Here is a 14137-nt window from a genome sequence, read left to right as displayed (position 1 = left end):
TGAACTATGGTGTTGGAGAAGACTCTTGAGAGTCCTTTGGACTGCAAGGAGATTCAACCAGTCCATCCTAAAAGAAATCAGTCCTGAATATCCATTGGAAGGACTGATGTTGAGGCATGATTATAGATGAAATTAAAAGGTTGCTTAAGATGGACATGAGTTTGAGTGAACTCCGGGAGTTGGTGATGGACAGGGAGGCCTGGCGTGCTGTGATTCATGGGGTCACAAAGAGTCAGACATGACTGAGTGACTGAACTGAACTGAAGAGTACAAATTTAACACATAGCATAATAGAAAGCCTAGCATTAAAAAAAATCTTGTTCATAAAATTCAACTTGAAAGAGTAGTTATAATACCATGCTACTCCAATTCTCAAAGTTGTTAAACTTTAATAAAAAGCCACAATAATGATAAAAATACTAAAAACAAATAAGAACTATTGAACTCAGTTTATCATCACTCCTAACCACGGTGGTTGGAGAAGGCAATGGAACTCCACTCCAGTAGTCTTGCCTGAAAATCCCAAGGACGGAGGAGCCTGGTGGGCTGCAGTCCATGGGGTTGCGAAGAGTTGGACACGCCTGAGCGACTTCACTTTCACTTTTCACTTTCATGCATTGGAGAAGGAAATGGCAACCCACTCCAGTATTCTTGCCTGGAGAATCCCAGGGATGGCAGAGCCTGGTGGGCTGCCGTCTATGGGGCCGCACAGAGTCGGACATGACTGATGCGACTTAGCAGCAGCAGCAGCAGCACTGGTTAACCATCCACATGATTGTGGTATCCTCTGCCTAGCTATAAAGCTAATGAATATTGTGGAATTAAATGAGATTTTAAAACTATATGTTCATAATTTTCAGAATCTGAGGGGTTCTTGGATGTTATAAAAGTTAATGGAGACAGACACGATGTCCTCCTGCTTTAACAACAGAGAGGGAAACGTGGAAAGCAAGTGTTGGTGGAACGGACTCAGCGATCTGTGTTATCTGATTGACAAAGCTTCACTTTCTGAGCTCCAGTCGGTGAAAGGAGACAGAATCACCAAGATGATGGCTGGGCCGGAAATGGACACAATGGCGGCCTGGGGATGGCCATGGCTAATGGGGAGGCCAAAGGCAGATGCACGCTGATGTAGTTAGAGATGCAACACAAGTAGAAAGTTATGAGAAGGAGGCTGTTCACATTTACCCTGGGAAAACGCATTTCTCCTGAATGTTCTCTGTGCCTGAGTGCATGAGACCTCCAAGGAACAATCTCTTTGTTTCCTTTGAGGTTCTACATGAGAACAACTCTGTAGACATTATATAGCATGTTTGAAACTTCCAAGTTAAGTGAGTCATGCTGGGAATTCAGATGCATTAAAGACGGTGTGTGCTTAAGATTTTTTTTTTTAATGAGTACATTGTTTTAAATTTTTTCTTTTCCTTTTTTAATCTTTATCTGCCCAACATGTGGATCTTAGTTCCCCACCCAGTGACTGAACCCACGCCCCCTGCATTGGCAGTGTGGAGTCTTAACCACTGGACCCCCAGGGAAGTGCCAATATGCTTAAGATTCTGATTAAAACAGAGTCCTTAACTAAATTAATAACACTGAGCCTCAATGTTCTCATCAGTAAAATAGGATCATGGAACACCCCCAGAGCTCAGAGGTCTACCCCAGCATTATAAAGGCTATGTCAGGGGATCAGAACAAAGGCAGTACTGGGTGGGTGTGAGCTGCATTTTGGCTCCAGCCATCATAGTGAAGGCAGGAATCTGCTGCAGGGTCTCTGAGGCATGATGGCCTGAACATTCAGAGGACACTGACATCTCCAGAGCAGAGTCTCCACTCTGGACTCTGGCAGCAGTGTACACCTGTCTGGGACTCAACTGTTTTCCCCAGTTTCTCTTTGTGATTGTTTACAATCACTTACACTGTCATGGTAGACTTTTCAAGAAAGAATAAACAGCAAAGCAAACATATAAAATGAGATGAATCAGCAAACAAGGACAAAAGATTATTTTGATAAAATATTACTATCAGTTTGACCTGACTACAACTACAGTTGACAAAAATTCTAAAACAGCATTTTATCCATGAGTGATGCTTGAGTTTATCTTAATCAAACTTGACAGGAATTAAACATCCTTTGCTGAAAACAATTTCCTAAACTAAATGTAATCCTGAAGCTCTAATTCTGCCAACTCCACTTGGCAGATATATGGGGTGAAATAATTTCAAATGATATCATTGACAGACATTTCAGTGCAACTTTATTTTTAATCTCTGGTGTAAATGACATAAATTTTAAAGTAAAAATGGGTTCAACAAGCTTAGAATAGACATAAATTAGTGAAATTGTTGTTGTTATTGTTCAGTCACTAAGTCATATCTCTTTGTGACCTCATGGACTATAAAGAGTACTTTTCTTACAGTTTTTTATATGCTTTTCGTTTAGGGTCAATTGGAAAATTGCATTTATGCTTTACTAAAAAGGTTTCTTAGTGCTGCAATTATCCAGTTAAACAGAAAAGAAATGGAACTTTTAAAAAGTAAATGAAACCTAGCTACAACAACCAATGGCTTATAGGGTTTATGTAAAAAGTTTTCTATAAAAATGATTTCCTATTTATAGTATTAAAAATATTTTCTCACAGCTAAAAAAATACCTTGTATCTCCTGTAAAATCAATTTCAAAGACTGCAGAAATCATTTGCAGTTAATTTTTTGAGGGTCAGATGTATGTTTAATGATGTGATTCTTGTATTTAAGCCACTGGGGAAGCCCTTAATATCATTACTTACTATGTGTTATAAATTCCTGAATACTCTGATAGATTTTCAAAAGCCACGCTATGGTAACTGGAGAACTTTTACTCAATATTTAATAATTTATTGAGAGAATAACTTTATTTTCTCTAATTTTGCTCAGTGTGGCTATTTTTCTAAAACTAACAGTGGGAGGGGAAGACCAGATTTCTCCAATACGAGTCTCTCATTTTTGTGGTTTTGGCTTTCCTGGTGGCTCAGACAGTAAAAAATCCACCTGCAATGCAGGAGATCTGGGTTTGATCCCTGGGTCAGGAAGATCCCCTGGAGAAGGGAATCCCCTCTCCATATTCTTGCCTGGAGAAACCCATGGACAGAGGAGCCTGGCAGCCTACAGTCCATGGGTCTGCAAAGAGGTAGACACCATTGAGTAATTAAGCGCGCACACACACACACTGAGTTTTCGTGGTACATTCCTCCGTAGGATCTCTGCACCAAAAGAAAGGACTAGCCATGGTGAATCTCAGCAACTTGTTTCACTGCTCTTGGATCTAATTTTTAGCCCATTAAAAAGTGGGGCATCTTGTGCATATAGATTCTGAAAACTTTTAATATGAATTCAGGCTTCAAATAAAAAAAATATACAAAGGAAGTGAAGACTTTACTGGGAAGGAAACGCTAAATGACGAAACTACTTTACACAAAATAGGTGTTGTTGAAGACTTTTGCTGGGTGCAGTTGTGTGATTGGGGTGAACATACCTTAACAGATAAAGTGTTGGCCACTATGCCATCCACGATGCCTTCTGTGAATGGATCAAAGTGCTTGTCAGGTCTCCTCATGAATTCCGGCTTTAGCCTGTAGCCACTCTTCCCATTGTATTCATACATACCCATGTTTATTTGCATAGCCAGGTCTGTGTATAAAAGATACAAACCTTACTAGGACTGTATTTACATTTGCAGCAAGAACGTAAGATTGTATTACAGTACACTTCTGCTCCCTCTTTAAGAAGAATGACTTAATCATTACAGAAACTTAGGAAACAGACAAAAAAAAAACCAAACAAAACCCAAGCTGTCATCTCCAAATTCAGAGGTAAACCATTGCCAATAGGTTGGTGTATATTCTGTTTTTCTATTTAAAACATATTCATTTATTTGAATATATAAATTATATGTAGTATTTCCATTTCATTAAATATTGATCTGCTTTAATTTTAATAACTGTATAAAATACTTTTGAACAGATATACCTGAATACACAGATTATACCAGGCCCCACTCTGGACATATTTATGTCTCTTCCCAATTTTTATCATTACATATAATGTTTTGATTTTACCACATTGTTGTGGTGAAATCTTTGAAGGCATCATTAATGGTGCTCTTAGGAGTGAATTTTCTAGGTCAGAAAATATGTTTATTGGAAAAGCCTTTTGATAATTCTTACTAAGATGCCCTTCAGAAAGTTTAAATCTCCAATCTATGTTTTTGAGGATGGACTTCTTCATACTTAACCAATAGTAGATACTATAATTCTTTTTTTAATTTATAGGAAAAAGATTTTCTTTTAAAAGTTTTTATTTGTTTGATTACTTACTACCAATATGTAATCACTCATTGACTTGTTTCTAACGGACGAAGATTCGTGGTCAAAGTTTGCTAAGACTTGATCAATGTATGAAATAAATGTCTACATTATTTGCAATTGCTAGAGCTAAACAAACAAGCTTTAAAGTGATAATGAATTTGAGAAGCTATCAATTTGTTCCAGATTGTCTGAGTTACAACTCATCTCTATTTAGATGGACAATAAAGAAGTGATAATAGAATTATTTCAAAGTTTCATTAACGAATCATTTTTAGAGCAGGGAAAAATAAGTGAATTTTTATTTATCATTTTATAAGTTATTATGACTGTGATACCAAAACTGGATAAACTACCAAAATTAAGCTTGAAAAAAATTAACTTCAAAAGCCTAAAAATTAATTGTTAAGTCATATTTTCTAAAAATCAATACATAAGCAAGTAGAATTTTTCTCAGGAATAAAAGGATACTTACATATTAGGAGATATATTAATAAAATGTATCACATTTCTCACAAAGGAGAAATGAACATATGATCATCCTGATAGATGCCATTTAATAATATTTAACATAAATTCCTAAAACCAGTGTGTCATTTAGGCCAAGTGTAGATTCCTTTAGTGTGTAAAAGACTGTCCATCTCAAAGTCACAGCCAGCATCCATTCATTGGCATCATGATGTGAAATTCTCACTAGTGTCAAGATGAAGTGTCCATTCTTTTTTTTTTTTAAGTAATTAATTTATTTTTATTGGAGGCAAATTATTTTACAACATTATATTGGTTGGTTTTGTCATATATTGACATGAATTCGCCCCAGGTTTACATAAGTTCCCCCTCCTGAAGTGTCCATTCTTAATACTACTGTTAGTTAATATTATTTCAGAACAGTCAGTCCAAGGCAGAGAAACACTGAATGGTAATAGAAAAGGAGAATTGTCTCTTCCACATATTAAACCGTATTATTAAACATTATAATAATAACAAAATTATTGGCTCCAGGAAGGTGAAAAATTTATTAATGGAGAAGACTTATAAATTGAAAAAATGGACCCAAATTAACAATGAAAAAGGCAACCTCTAGTATAAAAGACTGATCTCTTACCAAGATTATACATGAAAATTAAATCTGTGTGGATGAAAGGGTTAAATTACATGTGAAAAAGAAACTATGAAAGAAATAGGAGTAAGCATGGATTGATCCTCAACGTGGAGTTTATAATTGTGAGAGCAAACTAAGATTCCATAAAATAAAACATTAATCAATCCAATCTCATCTGTTCCACAAAATAAGACATGACTTTTATATAAAAAATACTGTTATAAATGAACAGAAAAATCGACAGCAGTCCTGAATAAAAGCAGAAATGCAAAAATAAAAATCATACCATTCCATCATAGGGAAGGGCAGAAGTAGGAAGTCAAGAGATACCTGGAGTAACAGGCAAGTTTGGCTTTGGAGTAAAAAAGGAAAAGGGCAAAGGCTAAAAGAGTTTTGCCAGGAGAATACACTGGTCATAGCAAACACTCTCTTCCAACAACACAAGAGGATTCTACACATGGACATCACCAGATGGTCAATACAGAAATCAGATTGATGGTATACTTTGCAGCCAAAGATGGAGAAGCTCTATATAGTCAGCAAAAACAAGACCAGGAGCTGACTGTGGCTCAGATCATCAGTTCCTTATTGCAAAATTCAGGCTTAAATTTAAAATTGTAGGGAAAACCATGAGGCCATTCAGGTATGACCTAAATCAAATCCCTTATGGTTATACAGTGGAGGGGATGAATAGATTCAAGGGATTAGATCTCGTAGACAGAGTGCTTGAAGAACTAAGGACAGTAGTTCATAACACTATTCAGGAGGCAGTGACCAAAACCATCCCAAAGAAAAAGAAATGCAAGAAGGCAAAGTGGTTGTCTAGCAGGCTTTATAAATAGCTAAGGAAAGAAGTGAAGCAAAAGACAAAGGAGAAAGGGAAAGATATACCCAGTGCAAGGAGAGTTCCAGACAATGGCAAGGAGAGATAAGAAGGCCTTCTTAAATGAAGTATGCAAAAAACAGAGGAAAACAATAGAATGAGGAAGACTAGAGATCTCTTCAAAAAACTGGAAATATCAAGGGAATATTTCATGCAAGGATGGGCACAATAAAGGACAGAAATGGTAAGGACCTAAGAGAAGCAGAAGAGATTAAGAAGAGGTGGCAAGAATACACAGAAGAACTATAGAAAACAGGTCTTAATGACCCAGAAAACCACGATGGTGTGATCACTCACCTAGAGCCAGACATACTAGAGTGTGAAGTCAAGTGGGCCTTAGGAAGCATTACTATGAACAAAGCTAGTGGTGGTAATGGCATCCCAGGTAAGCTATTTCAAACCCTAAAAGAGGATGCTATTAAAAGTGCTGCACTCAATATGTCAACAAATATGGAAAACTAAGCAGTGGCCAGGGCACTAGAAAAGGTCAGTTTTCATTCCAATCCCAAAGAAGGGCAATGCCAAAGCATGTTCAAACTACTGCACTACTGTGCTCATTTCACATGCTAGTCAGTTTATGCTCAAATCCTTCAGCTAGGCTTCAGCAGTATGTGAACTGAGACTTTCAGATGTACCAGCTGGGTTTAGAAAAGGCAGAGGAACCAGAGATCAAAGTGTCAACATTCATCGGATCATAGAGAAAACAAGAGAATTCCAGAAGAACACCTACTTCTGCTTCATTGACTATGCTGAAGCCTTAGACTGTGTGGATCACAACAAACTGTGGAAAATTCTTAAAAAGATGGCAATACCAGACTATCTTATCTCTTGAGAAACCTGTATGTAGGTCAAAAGCAACAGTTAGAACCAGTCATGGAAACTCACTGGTTCAAATTTGGGAAAGAAGTATGACAAAGCTGTATATTGTCATCCTGCTTATTTAAAGTGTATACAGAGTACATCATGTGAAATATCAGGCTGGATAAATCACAAGCTGGAGTCAAAATTGCTGGGAGAAATATCAACAGCCTCAGATATGCAAATGATAACACTTTACTGGTAAAAAGTGAAGAGGAACTAAAGAGCCTCTTGATGAAAGTGAAAGAGAAGACTGAAAAGGCTGGCTTGAAGCTCAACATTCAAAAACTAAGATCATGGCATCCAGTCCCACCAGTTCATGGCAAATAGAAGGGGAAAAAGTGGAAGCAGTGACAGATTTGCTTTTCTTGGGCTCCAAAATCACTACAGATCATGACTGCAGCCATGAAATTAAAAGATTTCCTTCCTCCTTGGAAGGAAATCTATGACAAACCTAGACAGCATATTAAAAAGCAGAGACATGACTTTGCTGACAAAGGTCCTATAGTCAAAGTTATGGTTTTTCCAGTAGTCATGTATGGATGTGAGAGTTGGACCATAAAGAAGGCTGAGGGCCAAAGAATTGAGAGTCCTTTGGACTGCAAGGACACCAAATCAGTCCATCCTAAAGGATATCAGTCCTGAATATTCATTGGAAGGACTGATGCTGAAGCTGAGGCTCCAATACTTTGGCCACCTGATGGAGGAGCTGACTCAATGCAAAAGACCCTGATGCTGGGGAAGACTGAAGGCAAAAGGAGAAGGGGAGCAGAGGAGGAGATGGTTAGATAGCATCACTGACTATGATGAATTTGAATTTGAGCAAACTCCAGGAGATAACGGAGGACAGTGGGCAGTGAGGGGAGTGGAGGACATCCTGGGGTACTGCAGTCCATGGAGTTGCAAAGAGTTGCACAGACTTAGTGACTTAACAACAGCAAAAATAAAAACACAAACTTACAGTGTTCGACTTCAACACTCAAAGAAATGAAGCGAAAAAGAACAAGGAGATATTTGTCTGAATTATTACTATTATTTAATAATAATACTTAACCAAAAACACAAATGTGAGGGAAAAACATATCATACATTTCTGATTGAGAAGAAATCTCATGCCACATTTTTGATGTACAATTTGGCATTGTACAAAGGCCCTTAAAACTTTCACTTCTTTTAATTCTATTTTAGGAACTTTTCAAAAAGAACATGAGGAGATAAACTTGACAATTTATATTTCAGCCTGTTCTCAGAGCATTATTTATAGCAGAAAAAAAAATGTCCTAAAGTTCAGAGATAGGCAATGTGCTTCAGTTAATTCTGAGATGTACTTACTATACAGCTATTAAAATTCATGTTTCTATATAATATTTAAATATATATGAAGATATATATTTAAGTCTACTACATTTAAGGCCTCAGTGGATAATGTTTTCCATATCCCGTAAGTTTTAAGACTGTATTTTTGTTATCTTTCTTTAATGATGTTGTTTTTAAATGCATGTACACAGTGAGTGATATAAACACATTGTAAATTTCAGTTTTCTAATAAAAAATTTAAAAAATATATATATGAAGATATATATTTTAACTGGGTATTAAGTGAAAAAGCATGTATATGCATAGCCAAAAATCTTATAGATCACAAAGCCAGAAGTTAACAATGTTGAGAGAATCTCTGAGTGGTAACATTTCTGGAAGTTTTATTATTTTCTTTATATACTTATTTTGAATTTATAATATTTTTTAGAATAAATGTGTATTACTTTTAAAAGTATAAAAATTTGTTTGAAAATAAGTAAAACAAATTGAAATAAAGACATCTATAAACTCTCTATAAACTAAACACATCTTTTTTTATATATCTATATACTATATATCTATAAACATCTATATACTATATATCTATAAACATCTATATGTATATATAAACATTTATATATCTATAAACATCTATAAACTATCTATAAATTAAATTCCTCAATATTCAAAATTTGTCTTTTTTGTAATATTTTCTTTATGAAAATGTGTTTTGTTTTTCAATCCAGTCTGGCAGTCTTTCTCTTCCTTGGGATGATCTTCAGGCACTTGGAAATGTGACTTTTATAGGATGGAAATGAATACTAACTGTGCGACTTACCCACTGTTTGGAAATTAAGGGCAACCATTTGGCAGCCTGCATTCCAGAAGAGCTGAGGCATATAGTTGGATGAATCCACACGTGTTCCCTTTGGATATATCCTGCTAAGCTGCATTTTGTTATATCTGGACCATCATGTTAAGTAGTGAATACAACTACAAAAAAGAATTAGCCAATAATACCAACTGAGAAGCTGCTTCCCATCTTTCTCTGAGAGGGAAATGAATTAAAGATGGATGATCTCATTGAGCTAGTGAGTGAAATATATAAAAAACTTTCTGAACAAACAGAATAAATGTGCTTTTATAATACAAATTGAGCATCATCTTTGCAGAGCCTTGTGGGTAGAAACTAATGAAGGAGCAAAAATGGTTGCGTGAATGCAATTTTTTGGAGATTATTAAGGACTGGCTGAGTGATTAAGGACATAAAAGGAAATCTGAATGTAGCAAATCACGGGACAGGATGATATTGTGCTTGGCAGAAGCAGATAACATGAACTGTACAGCTATTTTTGAAATGCTCTCTGCTCATTTTCTTAACCTTCTCAGGGAATGCTCTTTGCCAAAACTATGGTACTCTTTATGATTGATAACAAGGTTAATATAGCACAGAAGATTTTGACACATATTTTGATTCCTACCATCATCAGTTTTCCATCCTGAGAACCTTTTAGTTATTGAATGATGCTATGTCTTTCAAATACAATTGCTATTACCAAGCTTTAAAGAATCCTCCTGCCAATGCAGAAAATGCAAGAAGCATGGGTTAGATCCCTGGCTTGGGGAGATCTCCTGCAGTAGGAAATGCAAAATGCTCCAGTATTCTTGCCTGGAAAATCCCATGGACAGAGGAGCCTGACAGGCTACAGTCCGTGGGATTGCAAAGAGTCAGACACAACTGAGTGACTGAGCGCGCGCGCGCACACACACACACACACACACACACACTCAAGTTTGGTTGACTCAGGTTCTGGGCTTGACAGGGGACTTAGGCCAAAGAGGGTTTGAAATTTTAATTTTGAAACTTGTTAGCTGTATGATCCAGGACAAGTTATTTCCCTTTTCTGTGCCTCAGTTTCTTCATCTATAAAAGATATATGATTCCTACATCACACGGCTGTTGTGAGGATTACATTAAGACATGACAAAGGTCTACCATGTAGTTAGTACTTATTGATTACTAAAGATTATGTCTATCATCACTTTGTTTATGGAATTTATATCTGTTTCCTTTCCTATTGTTAATAAACTTTAAAGATGATTTTTTTTCTTTTATATAACTAGGACATTTAATATAAATTTTATGAAAAAATTTCAAATGTTTGTGCCATTTTAATTCAGGAATAAAATTTAAAAATTGTCATCAGGAGTCTCAACAAAGCCATTATTAATAATATATATTTATTATATATTATTAGTAATATATATTTATATTCTCATCATCATCCCAACTATTTTTTGATTGGACATCTATTACATGTAAGCATGTGAGACACCAGCAAGGTGTTTCTATTATATATATAATATACACTTTACCCACATCATATTTTACATATGTATAAAGTACACACACACATTTTACATATGTGATTCCTAAACTAAATAGCAAGCCACAAAGCTGTTATCATCATTTCTGTTTTACAGGTGAGAAAACTTGGAATTGCCAAGGGATAAAGAGTTTGATAGTGTGAAGGTAACCTTGAAATCTTCCTTTACTCCAAGGCCAGTACTCTTCCTGCGCCAGACTATCCCTCCCACCACTGCATATGAAACCTGGAACTATTTATCACTCCCAAGTGACAGACTTTAGCCACTTCATGCACCTTTTCCTTATTAAAGACAAAAATTAAACCAATAGCACAAGACTTCATTAATGTCAATTCAGCACACGTCCGTCAAATCAAGGATACTCTACAAATTCCACTGGAGACTTTGTAAGTTGCTCAAGACCTTTGGTTTCCACAAAGGAAGACATCTCGAAGCTTCTATTTCTTTCTGTGTTAACGACAGCAAAAAAAGTGAGAAATAAACTTCAGTGTTATAAATAATAGCACATATGCAGCAGGCAAATGTCCCATGACACTGAGGGCAAAGACCCTCAAATAACCATTATATTTAATTTTCTTTTAATTTTAATTTTCAGTCTTAGTTGTGTCTTCTAATATTTGCCACCTGGTTAGGTGTTGTGCAAGTTAGGGACACGGTGGCCTCAGTGCTGGAAGATGAATTTTAGACGTGGAGAGCGTGGCCAGGTAAGCTGATCTGTCAAAAGAGGACCTTCTGTTCTAACTCCATTCAGATTGGTTTCTTGAAGCCATCACTGAGAATTAACAATACAGACCACGACCACATGTACATTCCTGCCAGATGCTGACCATCTCTACTCGACTATGCCCACACTGTCATCACCTCAAACTTGTAGGCACCCTTTTGCTTGAAAGAACTAATGTGACCTTAGAATTTTGTTATTTTAAAGCAGAAGGATCCTTGAACATTTTCCAGGCGGATGGCCTCATTTTCAGATTACACGTTGGGGGCCACAGAGGTGAATGTCCTAGAAGGTCTCAATATTCTTGGACACAGAGCAACATCTTGAAAGCGAAAGTCAAGCTTCCAATTAGAGTGAGGGAAACCAAAAGAAGTTATCTTAGTTTAGCAGGGCAAAGAGCCAAACAGCTTCTCTGACCTCTTTCCAACTAAAAATCACACTGCTACATATAAAGACATGTCACTCGGAGCTCGGTGATTTAAACCGAGTTACCATCAGGCACTGTTCCCTCTTTGATGCCCATTTTCCATAATTAAAGCCTCATTTTTCTTCCTAGTCATTCCCACATTCCTCCTTCATCCACCTCTTCACCTTCCCCTATTTAATCAACTCTAAAGGAAACCCTTGCTTCTCTTATTTTGGTCCATCAAAATTCTACTTTCATATGACTATTTTAAGCACAGCTGTTAATTAAAATTAAGTCGTTTTAATAGGTTCTTTGTAAACTATGTGCAGTGTTCTTTTGAAAAAAGTGAGAAACTGGTATAAAATATAAGGAGAAAGTACTTGTTTGTAAATCTTTGGCTGGTGCTGTTGTTATCAGGTTCTTAAGGGCCTAAATGTACCATATAAAAATTACTACTTTATAGGATGTTTCACAGCTTGTGGTAAGAAGACTAGTAATTATAACATCAAACAAACTGCTGAAATTTTTATGTCTAAACCTTATTGAAAGTTAGGCTTCCCTGGTGAGTCAGACAGTAAATAATCTGCCAGCAATGCAAGAGACCCCAGTTCGATCCCTGGGGAAGGGAATGGCTACCCACTTCACTATTCTTGCCTGGAGAACTCAATGAACAGAGGAGCCCGGGGGACTACAGTCCATGGGGTCGCAAAAAGAGTCAGACACGACTGAGCACTTTGATAAAAGGGCTCCTGTCTCTTGCATCCAGTATGGATGGGTTGTCGGATGAAGTAAAACATCACGTGATGTGAAGTTAATTATATATTCCCCTAAGTATATAAAACATAGGCTGAACAAATGAAAAGTGGGTCAATTGATTTGGTTCCATTTCTATTTATCAGGATCAATCAAGTCTCTGCTTCCTTTTAAAGGATGGCTAAATAGTTTATTTCACCGCTGTCATTTATATAATTGCAGTGTGTGGTCAGGAATGAAAAACAATGTAAAACCCTGCAAGGAGATCCAACCAGTCCATTCTAAAGGAGATCGATCCTGGGTGTTCATTGGAAGGACTGATGCTAAAGCTGAAACTCCAATACTTTGGCCACCTCATGCGAAGAGTTGACTCACTGGAAAAGACTCTGATGCTGGGAAGGATTGGGGGCGGGAGGAGAAGGGGACGACAGAGAATGAGATGGCTGGATGGCATCACCAACTCGATGGACATGAGTTTGAGTGAACTCCGGGAGTTGGTGATGGACAGGGAGGCCTGGCGTGCTGTGATTCATGGGGTTGCAAAGAGTCAGTCACGACTGAGCAACTGAACTGAACTGAACTATACTCTGGTCAGGTATCTTTTGGATAATCATGTATAGCCTGTAGGTCTATTCAGAATTTTGGGAAAATATCATGGGCTATGTTCTCATATGGTTATATAGATGCATACAATACATATAAATATATACTTACATATATCTGGGGCTTCCCAGGTGGCCCTAGTGGTACAGAACCTGCCTGCCAATGCAGGAGACTTAAGAGACTCTGGTTTGATCCCTGGGTCAGAAAGATCCCCTGGAGAAGGGCATGGCAACCCATTCCAGTATTCTTGCCTGCAGAATCTCATGGACAAAAGAGCCTGGTGGGCTATAGTCCATAAGGTCTCAAAGAGTTGGACACAATGAAGCTACTTACCATGTATGTTCATTTAGATATATAAAAATCAGATAGTAAAGACATGCATATATTAAAACGTCATAGAATAGTTCTAATAAGGGTAATATTTTTTTGGTCTAATTATCTTGTGGGTATAATATACTCATTATATACTATACAAGGGGTTTTTCTCCAGGGCAAACTTACTTTTTGAAATTTCAAATGACTCGAACTTGACTGGCTGGATATAGTTCACCAGATTAGACATCTCTTCTGTGGCCATGGCCTCGCTCCCTGCGGTCCCCTGGAAGCAGGAGTAAAAGCAATGTTCCCAGAGTCAGCATTATGTTAGTGAGGGTTGTTTTCCCAGGGCACTGATCAAATGACCCATGAGGGCAGAAAAGGATCACTCCTTTTCTGAAAACAGTTATTGCCAACAGAAAATGGATCAGAGGAGAAAGGAGGAGGAAGGCCTCTGGGCGTCTCCCAG

General features: G+C 37.1%; 1 protein-coding gene across 3 annotated transcripts in view; it reads right to left on the bottom strand.

The window, feature by feature from the left end:
* PLCB1 (phospholipase C beta 1) overlaps positions 1-14137 on the bottom strand; it is an 861253-nt gene that overhangs the window by 150442 nt on the left and 696674 nt on the right. For all 3 annotated transcript variants that reach the window (XM_055426796.2, XM_055426800.2, XM_088844294.1), the window contains exons 16-19: positions 13855-13951; positions 11233-11317; positions 9321-9445; positions 3512-3666 (exon numbers count right to left, since the gene is read on the bottom strand). In XM_055426796.2, coding sequence (XP_055282771.1) covers positions 3512-3666; positions 9321-9445; positions 11233-11317; positions 13855-13951 — 462 coding nt within the window. The remainder of the gene's footprint in view (positions 1-3511; positions 3667-9320; positions 9446-11232; positions 11318-13854; positions 13952-14137) is intronic.

The sequence above is a fragment of the Moschus berezovskii genome, chromosome 15 (assembly GCF_049115385.1).
Source record: "Moschus berezovskii isolate FMDL1 chromosome 15, NW_MosBer_1.0, whole genome shotgun sequence".
Taxonomy (NCBI): domain Eukaryota; kingdom Metazoa; phylum Chordata; class Mammalia; order Artiodactyla; family Moschidae; genus Moschus; species Moschus berezovskii.
Note: the sequence above shows the minus strand (reverse complement) of the source record. Positions and strands in the feature narration are given on the sequence as shown.